At 33.9% G+C, this 13,611-nt stretch overlaps 1 protein-coding gene across 1 annotated transcript in view; it reads left to right on the plus strand.

Moving 5' to 3' along the window:
• Positions 1-13,611, plus strand: part of ZFAND4 (zinc finger AN1-type containing 4) — a 92,449-nt gene that overhangs the window by 14,167 nt on the left and 64,671 nt on the right. Inside the window, exons 2-3 of the mRNA XM_090279526.1 lie at positions 7,241-7,316; positions 8,265-8,332. Of these exons, the coding sequence (XP_090135652.1) occupies positions 7,241-7,316; positions 8,265-8,332 (144 nt within the window). The remainder of the gene's footprint in view (positions 1-7,240; positions 7,317-8,264; positions 8,333-13,611) is intronic.

Raw genomic sequence — 13,611 nt, forward strand, 5'->3', positions numbered from 1 at the left:
ATCAGAAGTACTTTCAAGGTCTTTGTTTTAAAATTTTGTATGCAATATGTGTAGTTTTCACATAACGTAACCTTAATAATTAAAGTTATAATTGGCATTGTTAAGTAGAAACATGCACATTCAGTATAACAAGAGACCAGGAATGGAAATGATTTTCAGTACATTGATTTTCTCAATTTGTTTTTTATTCCATTTGTTTTTTTAAATATGCTCTTAATAAACTTTATATGTTAGAGCAATTTTAGTTTCACAGAAAAATTGAGCAAAAAGTAGTTTTTCCATTATTCCATATACCATGCTTCTTCACCCACAACCTCCCCCACTATCAACATCCCACACCAGAGTGATTCATTTGTTACAATTGATCAACCTGTTGACACATCATTTTCACCTAAAACCTGCAGATTGTTTAGGCTTCACTGTTGATGTTGTACATTCAATGGATTTTTCACAAATGTATAATGACATATATCCATCATTATAATAATATACAAAATAGTTTCATTGCCGCCCAAATCTTCTCTACTCTGTCTTCCTTCCTCCCTGCAACCCCTGGCAACCAGTCTTTTTGCCATCTATTTTAAAGATTTTTCTTTTCCAGAATGTCATATAGTTGGAATTATACAATATATGACCTTTTCAGATTAGCTTCTTTCCCCCCAAAATGTTTATTTACATTTCTTCCATGTCCTTTCAAGGCTTGATAGTTTATTTCTTTATAGCTCTGAATATTCTGTCTTTATAGACCATAGTTTAGTTATTCATTAACTTACTGATGGACTTCTTGGTTGCAATCAAGTTTTGGTCATTATGAATAAGGATGCTAGTAGCATCTGTGTGCAGGTTTTTGTGTGGGTATAAGGTTTTTAAAAAAACTCATTTGGGCAAATACCAAGGGTCATGATTGCTGGGTCATATAGTAAGATCATCTTTAGTTTTATAAGAACTTCCAAATTGGCTGTACCATTTTGCATTCCCACCAGCAGATAATGAAGTTTCCTGTTGTTCCACATCCTCATTCACATTTGATAATGTTGAAGTTTTGGATTTTGGCCATTCCAATAGGTGTTGAATGGTATCTCACTGATGTTTTAATTTCCATTTCCCTAATGATATGTGATGTTGAACATCTTTTCAAATGCTTACTTGCTATCTGTGCATCTTTTTTGGTGAAGTTTCTGTTTAGGTCTTTACCCCATTTTTTAATTGGTTTGTTTGCTTATTGTGGAATTTAAAACGTCCTTTATATATTTTGGACAATAATCCTTTGTCAGATATGTCCCTGAAAATATTTTCTCCCAGTCTGTTCCTTGTCTTCTCATTCTCTTGACATTGTCTTTCACAGAGCAGAAATCCTTAATTTTAACCAAGTCTACTTTATCAGTTATTTCTTTCAAAGATCATAGTTTTGGTAACATATCTAAAAAGTCATCACCATACCCAAGGTCATCTAGGTTTTATTGCATGTTATCATCTAGGAGTTTTTAGTTTGCAGTTTTCATTTAGGTTTATGATCCACTTTGAGTTAATTTTTGTGAAGGGTATAAAATCTGTGTGGAGATTCTTTTTTTTTTTTTTAAATGTGGGTGTTCAGTTGTTCCAGCACCATTTATTGAAGAGACATTGTATTGTGAGTATGTTGAATAGGCTGCATATGCTTACCTAGGGTTCAAGTAAGATATCTAGGCCAGGGAGAACAATTTGAAAATCTGATATTAAGCTGGTATGATGAGCTCTAGAAGAAATTAGGTCTACATTGAGAAAGAGAAGCGATCCAATGGTACTGCAAAAATTAAGAAATTAGGGAGTTGAGGCTGAGCAACCAAGGAGATTAAGATGGACTGGCCAAGAAGTAATAATAAAACCAAGAGAATATGATATCTTGGAAATAAAATGTTTCCAGGAAAAGGGAGTGATTAGCTCTTTTGATAGGCCCAATTGGAAGAAAGTTGAGAATTCAACTTTGGATTTAGCAAATAGAATTTAGTTGCTAAGTTTGATTGCATGACTAAGTTGTTATTGGCCAGATTTCTACACTGTAAGGTTACTATTTTTATCTTTGTAATTAATAAATATCTTGGGAAGTGTTACCTTGATATCATGTTGGTCAATAATTTTAGTATTATTGATAGCTTTGGCAGAAACAGTTGTTACTGTAGTATTTGCCTGGTGATGATTTTTCTATTTCCTTTACTGTTTCTGCATTTATTGGCATTCTACTCTAAGAAAATGCTGTCCCTTAGCCCTTATTATTTATTTATCCAATTATTTACATCAGCTTGTACTCATAGATATTTATTTTATTCTATAGGCTATAAGCTATTACTGTTGTTATTTTATTGCTGAAATTGTTCCAAATTTAACTATAAGGAGTACCTTCAAATTTATTCATATGTTCTTTTGAAACGTCCCTATCACTTTTTAGGCAAATTCTTGCTTTGCATGGTACCACAACATATTTCAGGTCTATTTTATATTTCACCTGCCTCAGTCCTGGCTCAGTTATTCCTCTGTGGTTACTTTTATTGTAATTCTAAGGTTACTGTATTGGAAAAAACATATTTAGAAACCAAGATCCAATACTAAGTGTGCTCATTGCTATTCGTGTGCCATTGCTTTGGAAAGAGATAAGAAATAATGTATATTTACTGCACACATATACTCATACATCTGTATGTATCCAAATTTTATATAATAGTAAAAACCAGGATTTTATATAGACCTGTTTGTTCATTCTAGCCTTTTCTCTTTCTTCATTTATAACCTCTTTTACAGTGAGAAATTTGGTTCACATTACCCACAATGTATCTCCTAATTTGCTCAAGCTTACTCTACACATACAGAGAAGGAAAACTCTGACTCCAAAAAACCTCCGCTGCCTTGCGGCATACCTCTTCAGGGGAAAGGCTAAGGGAGTAAACCCCGACAGAAAATCCGGAGCCGGAGTCCCTAAGGCGGTTTGACGTTGTAGTCAACACCGGCAACTCCTGCGGCGCACCTGAAGCCAAGCTGTATTGACTCCGTCTTTCCCTTGGATCCTTCAGCTGCGAAGAGAGGGGGGGTCTGCTGCATGGGCAACAGCAGACCCTCCATATCACCCTGCCCAGGCTCTGTAGCTTCAGCTTCACTGGAGAGGACACTCCAGCGTCATCGCAAGATGTCGATTCAGCACGGGAGGAGACAGATACCGTGTCACTCCCGAGTCGGACTGCACAGCCATTCTCGGCGGTGCAGATAGACTCTTAAGAAGCTACACCATCGTCTCTCGAGACGGACGGCTGCCGACGACTCTACACATAAATTAGTTTAGAATCACCAACTCCTGTGTCTGTAAGAAACAAATTTACTAACTAGAGTATTATATTTGTGTCCAGTACTTAGCCTGCATTATACAGTTAAAACACCACATTTTCTTTATTCATTTATTTGTCAATAAGCATTTAGGTTGCTTCTATTGCTTGACTCTTATGGATAATGCTGCAGTGAACATGGGTATGCAAGTATGTCTTCCAGATCCTGTTTTTGTTTTTTTTTGATATATATTCAGAAGTGGAATTGCTGGAGCATATGGTAATTCTAATTTTAATGTTTTGAAGAGCCTTCCTACCGTTTTTCACTGTGGCTGCATAACTTTTATATTCCCACTGATAGTGTACAAGGATTCTGATTTCTTCACATTTTTGCCAACATTTGTGATTTTTTGAGGGTTTTTTTTTTTGGCTAGTGGACATCCCAATGGATGTGATATTTTATAGTGGCTTTAATTTGCATTTCCCTGATGATTAGTGATGTTGACTATCTTTTCATATGTATAATACATTGGCCATCTGTATGTCTTCTTCTTCAGAGAAATGTTTACTCAAATTCTTTGCTCATTTTAAAATTATATTTTTTGTTGTTGTTGAGTCCTGTGTAATTCGTTTGCCTTATAAGTTATTGTGTGTGTGCCCATACATGCATGTATGTAACTGTTGAGGATTTTATCTTTATCACCAAAATCAAATAGTTCTGGGTGAATTTTCCCAGGTATGTAGTAGGCACTTCCAATTTGTAAATTCAGGTCTTTTGGTCTCTTTCTATTTCTGGATGTTTTCTAGGATTAGAGTTTTAAATATTCATTCTATTTCACTGTTTTCTTTTTCAAAGACTTTGATACTATGAATATAATTCCTTCTTGGCCTATCTTTTATTGCCACTACTTTATCTCTACCCTCTTTCTTTATGTAATTTTCATTCTCTTGGTTGTTTCTTGGCTTGTCCCTTACTAAATATATATTTGACTGTTATCTCTTTGCATCTTGTAATTTATTTTTTATTTTGAAGGTAATTTTGTCTTTTCCTTCATTTCTTTTCTGAGTTTAGGTAGCTCTCTTTTTCATTTATCCCTTTAAAAGATATTTTCTGTTCTTAATTTTTGAATTTCTAATTCAAGACATTAAAAAAAAATCTTCAAGTGCTTGAGTAAGTTTGGGGTGTGGCTCTATAGTTTTCTTCTTCATAGTTATTTTTCTGTGTAAAATTTATCATGGTTGATAGGTATGGAATTTTATTTGCTAGTTTTTACTATTAACTCTATGTGGATTTGTTAATTTTTATCTTGTTGATTTTTTTGTGGTATAGGGGTGCTTTACAGATTTTGTTTAATGGTGTTCTCCCTATAATTACAGCTGTGTGAAGATATTTTAGTATATGTTTTATGTTTTGTGGTGATGGGAAGAGTTGTGAGTCCTCCAGTTTGTGGTTCTCTTTTGTCTTTTAGAACTCTTGAGTTTTCACCCCTTGTTCTTTTTCCCATGGACTACTGGATTATTAAAGGATGCTCTTCCTCTTTTGTTTTTTTCCCTCCCTCCACATCCCCTCCTCCAAGCTTCTTCAAATTGCTTGGCTTTAAAATCCTTTTCTTATAGTCAGTGCTCTAATCTACCTGAGTCTTTTTTGTAGACTTTTCAGACTTATAATAGCCTTCTTCTCCCTTGTGGTGGTTTTATGTTGAACTTATATACTGTCACTTGCTTCCCTCTGTATTCTCCAATTTTTTTTTTCAGTGAGCCCTGTGGGGGCAGGAGCATAGGACTTCCCACACTGGGAATGGGTGAGTGCCCTTTTTATTCCCAGTTATTTTAGAAGTTTGGACATTCTCTTACTTCAAGACATGAGGGCTAAGGGCATGGTTTCTTTGTATTCTTTTTCCTTATTTTTATTCTGTATTGATTTGAGAGGAAATATTGGGAGATGAGAAGTGTTTCAGCATTGTCTTTAATTATTCATAAGTCCTACTGGTTCTGATTTAATTTCTGAATGCAGATATGAACATGTTCTCAACATAAACATATCTGCATAAAAACTTTAAAAAAGACAAAGCAAACATGATTGAGTCATTATTAAGATTAGATGAGGTCATGAGGGTGGGACGCTCTTATGGGATTAGTGCCCTTTTAAGAAGAGACACCAGAAAACTCCCTTTCTCTATGTGTACACTTGGAAAGAAGTCATGTGAACACACAGGAAAATGTCAGATGACTATAAGTGAAGAGAAGAGGCCTCACAATGAAACCTACTTTGCTAGAACTTTGATCTTGGTCTTTCCAGCCTCTATATCTATAGAATCTCTTCATAACATTTTGGACATATTTCCTTTTAACACATTTTTGTGTGTGTGTTTAATGAATGGATGGTGCTTCAATATGTATATTTCTGTCATAACTTATTTTTACCCAATTTTCTATGAAAATATACTTTCACCTGTCCAGTTATTCACTATTACAAACAAAGCTGTGACAAGTTACATATGAGTGTCGGTATATTTGTGAATAGCACTTACTATTCTAGTCAACTAATTTTATAGTATAGTATCATAAGCAAAAGTAATTATAGAAGGCAGTATGTGAAATGTTTGAAAATTATTTTCATCAATATCAGTATCCATTAAGTGTTCTGTGTGTAGATAATGTGCACTCTCTGGCTAGTATAGTGCATATATTTTTTCGACATTCAAATATGCAATTTGCCACACACAAAAAAGATTAATTATGCTGGAGTATTGTATATGCCTTGATATTCCTTTGACATAAAAAAAATGTAAAGAAACTATAATTTTCAGCATTGAAAACTGTTCATAATATACTCCCCTCCAAGATTGAATTAGTCTGTAATTAGTGTTCAGGCACTACAAAAAAGCTTGTTAACATACAATTGTAACTATAATCATATACAAGGAATTTTCTAATATATTAATTTTTTTGAAATTGTATTTTCTGCTGCCCCTTTTCAAAATTATTGCCCTTTCCATTCACAAGAGATGTGAAAGATGCCATCTTAATCCTTCAATAAACTCATATATATGTATATATACATATACATACACACATATATTTATGTATGTATATATACATAATTTTTATTCCATGTGGGCATCTTACTCTGGGAACAGATTTTTAAAGCACAAACCCCTAAGGACTGAAAACTAAATGTTCCATATTTTTTATTTAGATATGATTGACATATTATTTTAATTTCAGGTGTATAGCATAACAATTTAATATTTGTATATATTGCAAAATGATCTCCACAATAAGTCTAGTTAACATCCATCAACATACAGTTACAAAAGTTTTTTTCTTGTGATGAAAACTTTTAAGATATCTCTTAAGCAACTTCTATATATACAACACAATATTATTAATTATAGTCCCCATGTTGGATGTTACAGCCACATGACTTATTTTATAGCTGGGAGTTTGTACATTTTAACCCCCTTTACCCATTTCTCCTATTCCCACTTATACTTTTAACCTTGAATATAACTGAATGAGACTCTACTTTGCAGCCTTTAGAATTGGCTTCTAGGCTTTAAATCTTAAATTCCTCAGGATTGATTCATGGTATCTTGTCTTTTAAAGGGGTCTTTAATGTTGTTTCAAGGCCAGAGAGTTACTGAAATATACTGTTCTTTTCTAAAGTGAGTGGATTGGACTACATCAATGTTTAGGCATGCCTTTTAAAAACCTCTCATTCTCTAAATTTTAGCTAAATACCTTGCATTCAATTTAGAAGTATTTTTAATTTCTCCTTCTTCTTCTCCTTCTTCTTCTCCTTTTCCTTCTCCTCCTCCACCTCCTTCACCTCCTCCACCTCCTCTTCTTCTCCTTCTCCTTCATTTTTTTAATGACATAGCTTTGTATCATACTCTTCTAAGGATTCGATTGAATTTTTAACCATTTTTTTATAACCTTTCCTTAAGGAATTCCTATCTGTCAGCAGCACTTAATTTGGAATAACGTGGAACTTGAAGATGATTATTGCTTGAATGATTACAAGTGAGTGTAATTTCATCTTAGCTGTTTTATAGATGCTCAGTATTACAACTTCACATACCGTTGTTTTTCTTCTGAATTCTTGGGTCATGTCTCTTCTTCTGAATAGTTCTGTTTTCTAGATTTCAGTGTAAATTTTGAACTTTAAAATATGTTGGCTCAGTACCCCTTATTACCTGACCTTTGTCCTCTGAATTTTTGTTTTGCCTTATCATCATTCACTCTATGCTACTTACCTCCTTCCTTTTTAGATCTTTCTCTTCTTATGTTGCATTCTTTGCTTCTTTCTTTGAATATTGACCCCATTTCCACCTGGCTAGGTTCCTTTCCTTTCCATTTTCACAAGTATTGGGTAAGAGATTGTTGCTCTTCACCAAATCTTTTTATTAAGTCCTTTGGTTACTAAGTGACACTGTGCATCAGTGATTGCAGATAATACTATCTGACACTTTGTCTTTTTTTCCCCCTTCTCTTACATACATGTTCACTCTTAAGAAAAGAATGAAAAGGTCAGAGGCTATATGGAATAGCTGGAAGAGCACTGGGAGACCTTGTAGATTTGCTGTTTTCCTGTTTCCTGTTTTATTAAATATATCTGCTATTTTCTAACACTTTTGTCACTTTTGTTCTTGAAAAGGCTTCTTTTCTTCTTAGGGCCTCTTTTTTCTTACATGTGAAATAGAGAGGTTAAACTACATGATCACAGAGGTCCTTTCCAGTACTTTATGGAGATTTCATGTCATTTTTAAGGATTTTGAAAACTTCATCACTTTTTCATTGTTTATATAAGTAAATAAGTTAACATTTCATATTTATGCACATTGCTATATTATTTTTATATTTTAGAGGATAGGCACTATGCCTGTTAAAGAAACACATAATCGTATGTATATATTTAACAGTGAATGCATTTTGATGATTGTAGTTAATTTTTGTGTTAACTATCTACAGCATTTCAGAAGGCTGTACCTTGAAGCTGGTATTGACTATGCGTGGTGGACCTATAAATACTAGAAGAGGTAGGCATATGTTAAAATATATATTAAAGCAATTTAACAATATCAATCTTCAAGCCAGTTGGTGTTTTTATGTTTTGTAGTATGGTTCTTTTTCTGCTATTAGGTTTTAAAAGAACTACATTTGTTTTTCTAGGCATTGTTCTTTAATGCCTAAATGAACAGAGACAGGAACTTATATTCCAGAAAGTCTCAGTCCAGTGAGATTTAAAAATAAACCTCATCAATATAGGGAAGGGAAATGGGATGGCATAGTATAAATATAGTTGTCATTGTGTTTAGTTAGGTTTGTTCCAGTATTGCTGCTTTTATTATCCACTGATTCTTTAATTCTTGGGGTAATGGTTTTTATAGAAACTTCCAGGATGTCTTCTGTTAGCCTGGTCTGTGAATTATTTGGATTTTATGGATATTATCATGGCCCTGTTGAATCCTTTTTCAGAATGTGGGCAGTCTCTGGGAATTCATTCATTCATTCATCAAATACATTTTGAGCATCTACTAGATATGGAGTGCAATGTTTTATGGGAGAAAATGGCCCTACTTCATGAAAGTGCCCACAATAAATGCGTAAAGATTGATATCATTTTAAGCAGTTGTAAATGCTTGGGAGGAAATAGGGTAGTGTGATAGGGCCTGTGGAAGCAGAGTAGTAGGAAGATGATTGTGGAAGGGCCTTGTGAGATGATGTGAGCAGAGACTTTATTAACAAGAAAGTCCTAAGCAGGGGAAGAACCAGGAATGTTTACATTGGTCCTTGAATCAGGTATGTCACATGAATCCCCACCAAACAGAGGCACCTTAGATTGCTCAGAGCAGTCCTCATTTGGGGGAAGGACTTCATATTTGTTTGAGCCTTCTTTAAACAGAAAACTGAAGGTTAAGTATTGATTCCACTGCTAGCTTTTTTCTCCCACAAGTCAAATTTTATCTCCATGCTTCAAATTTTAGTTAGAAATAAAGTTATCAATATTACTATCTTTTCCTAACTACTTCAAGAAGATTTTGTGAGATGTTACTTTGGCTGTTTAACTATTTTGGATAGGTTAGAAAAGATAAAGATAATAATGTTAGGGCTGATTAATTAGCACTCTTAATATCTGAGACTGTCTATTAATTGGACTTATGAGATTGTCCTATTTGACATAAGGTGATGTTTATAGTACTGATTCTGAAAGTAGTACAAGAACCCTAAAACATTTACTGAGTCATTAATGTAAGGTAGAATTTTATAGTGTTTAATGACATGTGAACTTCATTGTATTATATTTGAAAGTTGGTTATTTGTATATAGTATTTTCTTTAAACCAGGGTTTTTAATCAGAATACCTATTTTTCTTACTAGGACTAAGATTACTTTATGTATATGAGGAGAAGTATAAGTATTACAGATTCTTAGTTAAAAATACAGGTATTTTTAAAACTTAAACAAAATGAAAGACATCATACCCTTTGATAGCTGAAGCTTTGTATTATTATTTTTTTCTACAACTTTTTTTGCCTTACCTGTAAATTTAAAAATCAGCACTTAGAACTTGTCTGTTTTTTATATTTTAAATTGTTTTTAGTAATTTTACCTTTACTGAATCAACTTTTTTAAGATTAAAAGCTTGATGTTGTCTACTTTACATATTGAAAACTTTGTGAAAAACTGAACCCAGATCTCCATATGGTATTTAAGAAACCATATATTTATATATACTTATGTATATAAATATAAAAAATATATATATTTATATATATATTTTAGATATTTAGTCTTACTTGAAAGTTACGGTTAAGAAAGTACCTTTATCATCTGAGTTCCAGTAATATTTAGCTTTTAAAAATGTGTTTTGAATTAACCATTATGAAAACAGCATAGAAAAGAATTTCCTTTCTAAAACTAAATTTTATCTTTAAACTATACATACAATGTTTTGTACCTGATGAAATCTAAATGGTTTTTCTGCTATGAAAATGTGTGTGTGTGTGCATACGCATATGTGCATACACATATTCAATCCCAATGCCTCCCTAAGTAAGGCAAACTGTTGATTTAAGTAAGACTTTCACATGGTGTTAGAAATGGCAAAAGCATAGTTTTTTATTTCTCATGAACATAATGTGGAAAATACAGCATTAACTTAAAACTGGTAGGAACTTGTTTTAAAAATGTCTTTTAATATTTATTCATTTTGTGCCTATGAAAGAGTCAATCAAACCATTCATAAAATAAGCTAAATCTTATTTCAAAAGTATTTTGTATTTTAGTAGTGGTGGTATTGAATTTAGGTTATGGGAACATCTTTAATGTTTTAAACTTGCTACATCCAGGCTTTAATATTTCTTACACTGGGGAACACAATTTTCATTGAGTTAGATCTGACACTTGTTTTTGACTAATTTTTGGCATCTGAATCCAAAAATGATGCAATTTTTCTCTCTCACGTCAACTTTTTAAGATACAGGATACCCTCCCTTTGTCCCAAAAATCATACAAAATATACATACAGAGGAAAATAAAGAAAAAATTACCTGAATATACTGTTTATTTAGAGTTACTTTATTCATATAAAGGCTATATATTGTTACTGTAAGTCAAATTGTGTATGAGTAGTAAAGTTCTGCTAGCAAACATATATATTAAGGTATTTTATCTTTTCAAACAACAGGCTAGGAAATTCCAAAATGAGATACTTGAAACAGTCCCCTTCAGTTGGCAAAGCTTTAACAAATTGCTTCATGAGATCCAGTTTTATGTGCAGAGGTGGGAATATAATGTTCTTTTTGTCAACAAGTGGCTCATTTAGAATGTTTGGACCACCAGGTTTCAGGTCAGATCTTGGAGGCCAATTTGACTCCACCCAATGCTTCTCATGAGCTCTGCTGTCCCACATACACAGAAAACAGGATTACTTGGTATATCTGTGTTGCTGACCAAGAAGAAAGCAGACCATTTTAAGGTCAACACAGATGATCCAATTGTGCTTGTGATATTGCAACAGATCAATGACTCTCTTTATGTCTTCATATTATCCAGGAAAACAAACTGAATGGCCAATTGGGACTTCACCAAATAAATTGCCATTGTGGAGGAGGACACACTTCAAGCTCCACTTTGAGTTATTGATGAACAGTTGCCATTCAGTTATGTTCTAGATTGGCATTCCCAATTTCTCCATTAAACCGTGAATGTTATGGCAATTCACAAAGCCACCATCACTTCGAAAGTACTGCAGAAATGCACTTTCTCTTGGTCAAAAGTAGGATACCTTCGCTTCTTTTTCAAGAAAGTTTTTCTCATGTAGTCTTGATGGTAGGAGTTTTGAAACCTTTTTGGATAGTCCCAAATCTCTTGCCAAATCATTCAACTCATGCTGATCAAATCCCTTACAAACTGGGTTATCTTCAATTTCAAAATCTTCATCATTGCTGTCACTTAGTTCTTCACCATACTCCCATTTTTCAAAAGAGGGTAGTTCAATGAAAACTGGCACTGGGATCTCGCTGAATGAGGCACCAGGTGTATAGCTGTTGGTAGACTAGGATACTCTATTTTACATTTATTTTTCTTGTTACATCCTGACGTTTTCACTATACAAAAGTAACAGTCACTTGAATGATATCTGGGCTCTCACCAAACCATAAGTATACCAAATGGCAAGTTATCACGTGTTCCCTTCGCCCACATCTGTAAACTCTCGACTCACTGCTTGCACACCTTGTGAGGGGCCCAAGACTTATCTTGATCACCAAGTTTTACTTTAAAATATGCAAAATAGGCTTGCCTGACAAATACACTGATGTTTGTCCTTTGATTGGGAATGGTGAAACTGCCACAGATATAAAAAAAATGAGTCAGGGTTGTTTCGGCACTTATGAGGAGAAATAGCAGAGGCAGACATGATCTGAAGGAAAGGAAATAAGTACGTATGTAAATAAAAAAATAAATTCTGCTAACTCCTTGTATACAGACAAGAACTTGGACTATACTTCGGAGTGCGATTCACTATATAGAGCGGCACACTACCTCTCACCACACTGTCTCATGTGTAACTGAATAGCCTAGACAAGTATGAACCTGTTGATAGTCTCCAAGGTCATCCCCCATCCCTCCCCACTCGAGGGAGGTTTGCTCTCAGCCAATAAGAGAGCACTAGTGCATCCCTTGATCCAGGCTCGATCCAGCCTAGAGTGGTCGCATTAAGATAAGCTGTGCAGAAAATACTTGACGTGTTAGAAGAAAACTAACTGCAGTTTTGAAATCAGCATGCCTATTTAAGTCTAAAACAGCTGAAAAAATTGAACTCAGAGGGAATTACGTTAAAAATTGTTCTCCTGTGTTATTGCTGTAACTTTTTAGAGGGGTAGTACAGCATTGATGATTCTGTTAATAATAAACTACTTGATTGATAGTTATGCAGTTTCATAAATTGTTGCCTCTTTTAGGAAAGAGGAAACATTTCTTCAGCTTGACATGAGAATGTCTTTGGGAACAACCTTTTTATCTTCCTGTAACCATTACTTAGACACCCAAGTCTGGGGTTCAGGGCTTTAGAACATTCACCCTACAAGCCGACAATCTGTTTAGGCCCATTTCCACCACAGGAATGGAACCTGTGGGTGCTGTGGACAAGAGTGGGCTGTAATGATGGTTGCAATATCATTCAAACCTGAGGACACCCTTGGACTTCTAGAGCCTACCAGTAGTGAGAATTTTGCTCAAGTCTTGTACTCTGACTCAACACATGTATATATTCTAGAACAGTTGGGGTTCTGGGAAGATGCTTTTAAGAAACAACATTCTGACCATTATACATATTGCAGTTTTAGTACATAAGTGGCCCCCTTTTTCTTATATTTTATATTTTCTATATTTTAATGATCTAACTGCACATCAAAAAATAGCTCAGAGAAGAATAGCCTCTATATAAAACCAGAAAGAAAAAGAGGGATTCATCTACTTCTCATTTCTAATATGTCTCCTAATTATGTGCATTTTTAAAATCTAAAGTAAGTGGAATTTATATTGCTTTTAATTATTGATTGTTGGAACCAACTGGAAAATATAGGGAGCAGAGGTGTCTAGTAAAAATCATAATTATGTCATGGAATCAACAAATATATGGACTCTAGAGGTATAGGAAAAACCTCATGTATCTTTGTACATAACAACATAATAATGCATTCTATTTCATTCATATTAATAGAACATAAGGAGTGGTATTAAAAGACCAGAAAATTCTTTGAAGAATACCATGTATATATTGTATACACAGGGCTGTATACAATTCATCATT

The sequence above is a fragment of the Furipterus horrens genome, unplaced genomic scaffold (genome assembly GCF_987537825.1).
Source record: "Furipterus horrens unplaced genomic scaffold, mFurHor1.1.pri manual_scaffold_5, whole genome shotgun sequence".
Classification (NCBI taxonomy): domain Eukaryota; kingdom Metazoa; phylum Chordata; class Mammalia; order Chiroptera; family Furipteridae; genus Furipterus; species Furipterus horrens.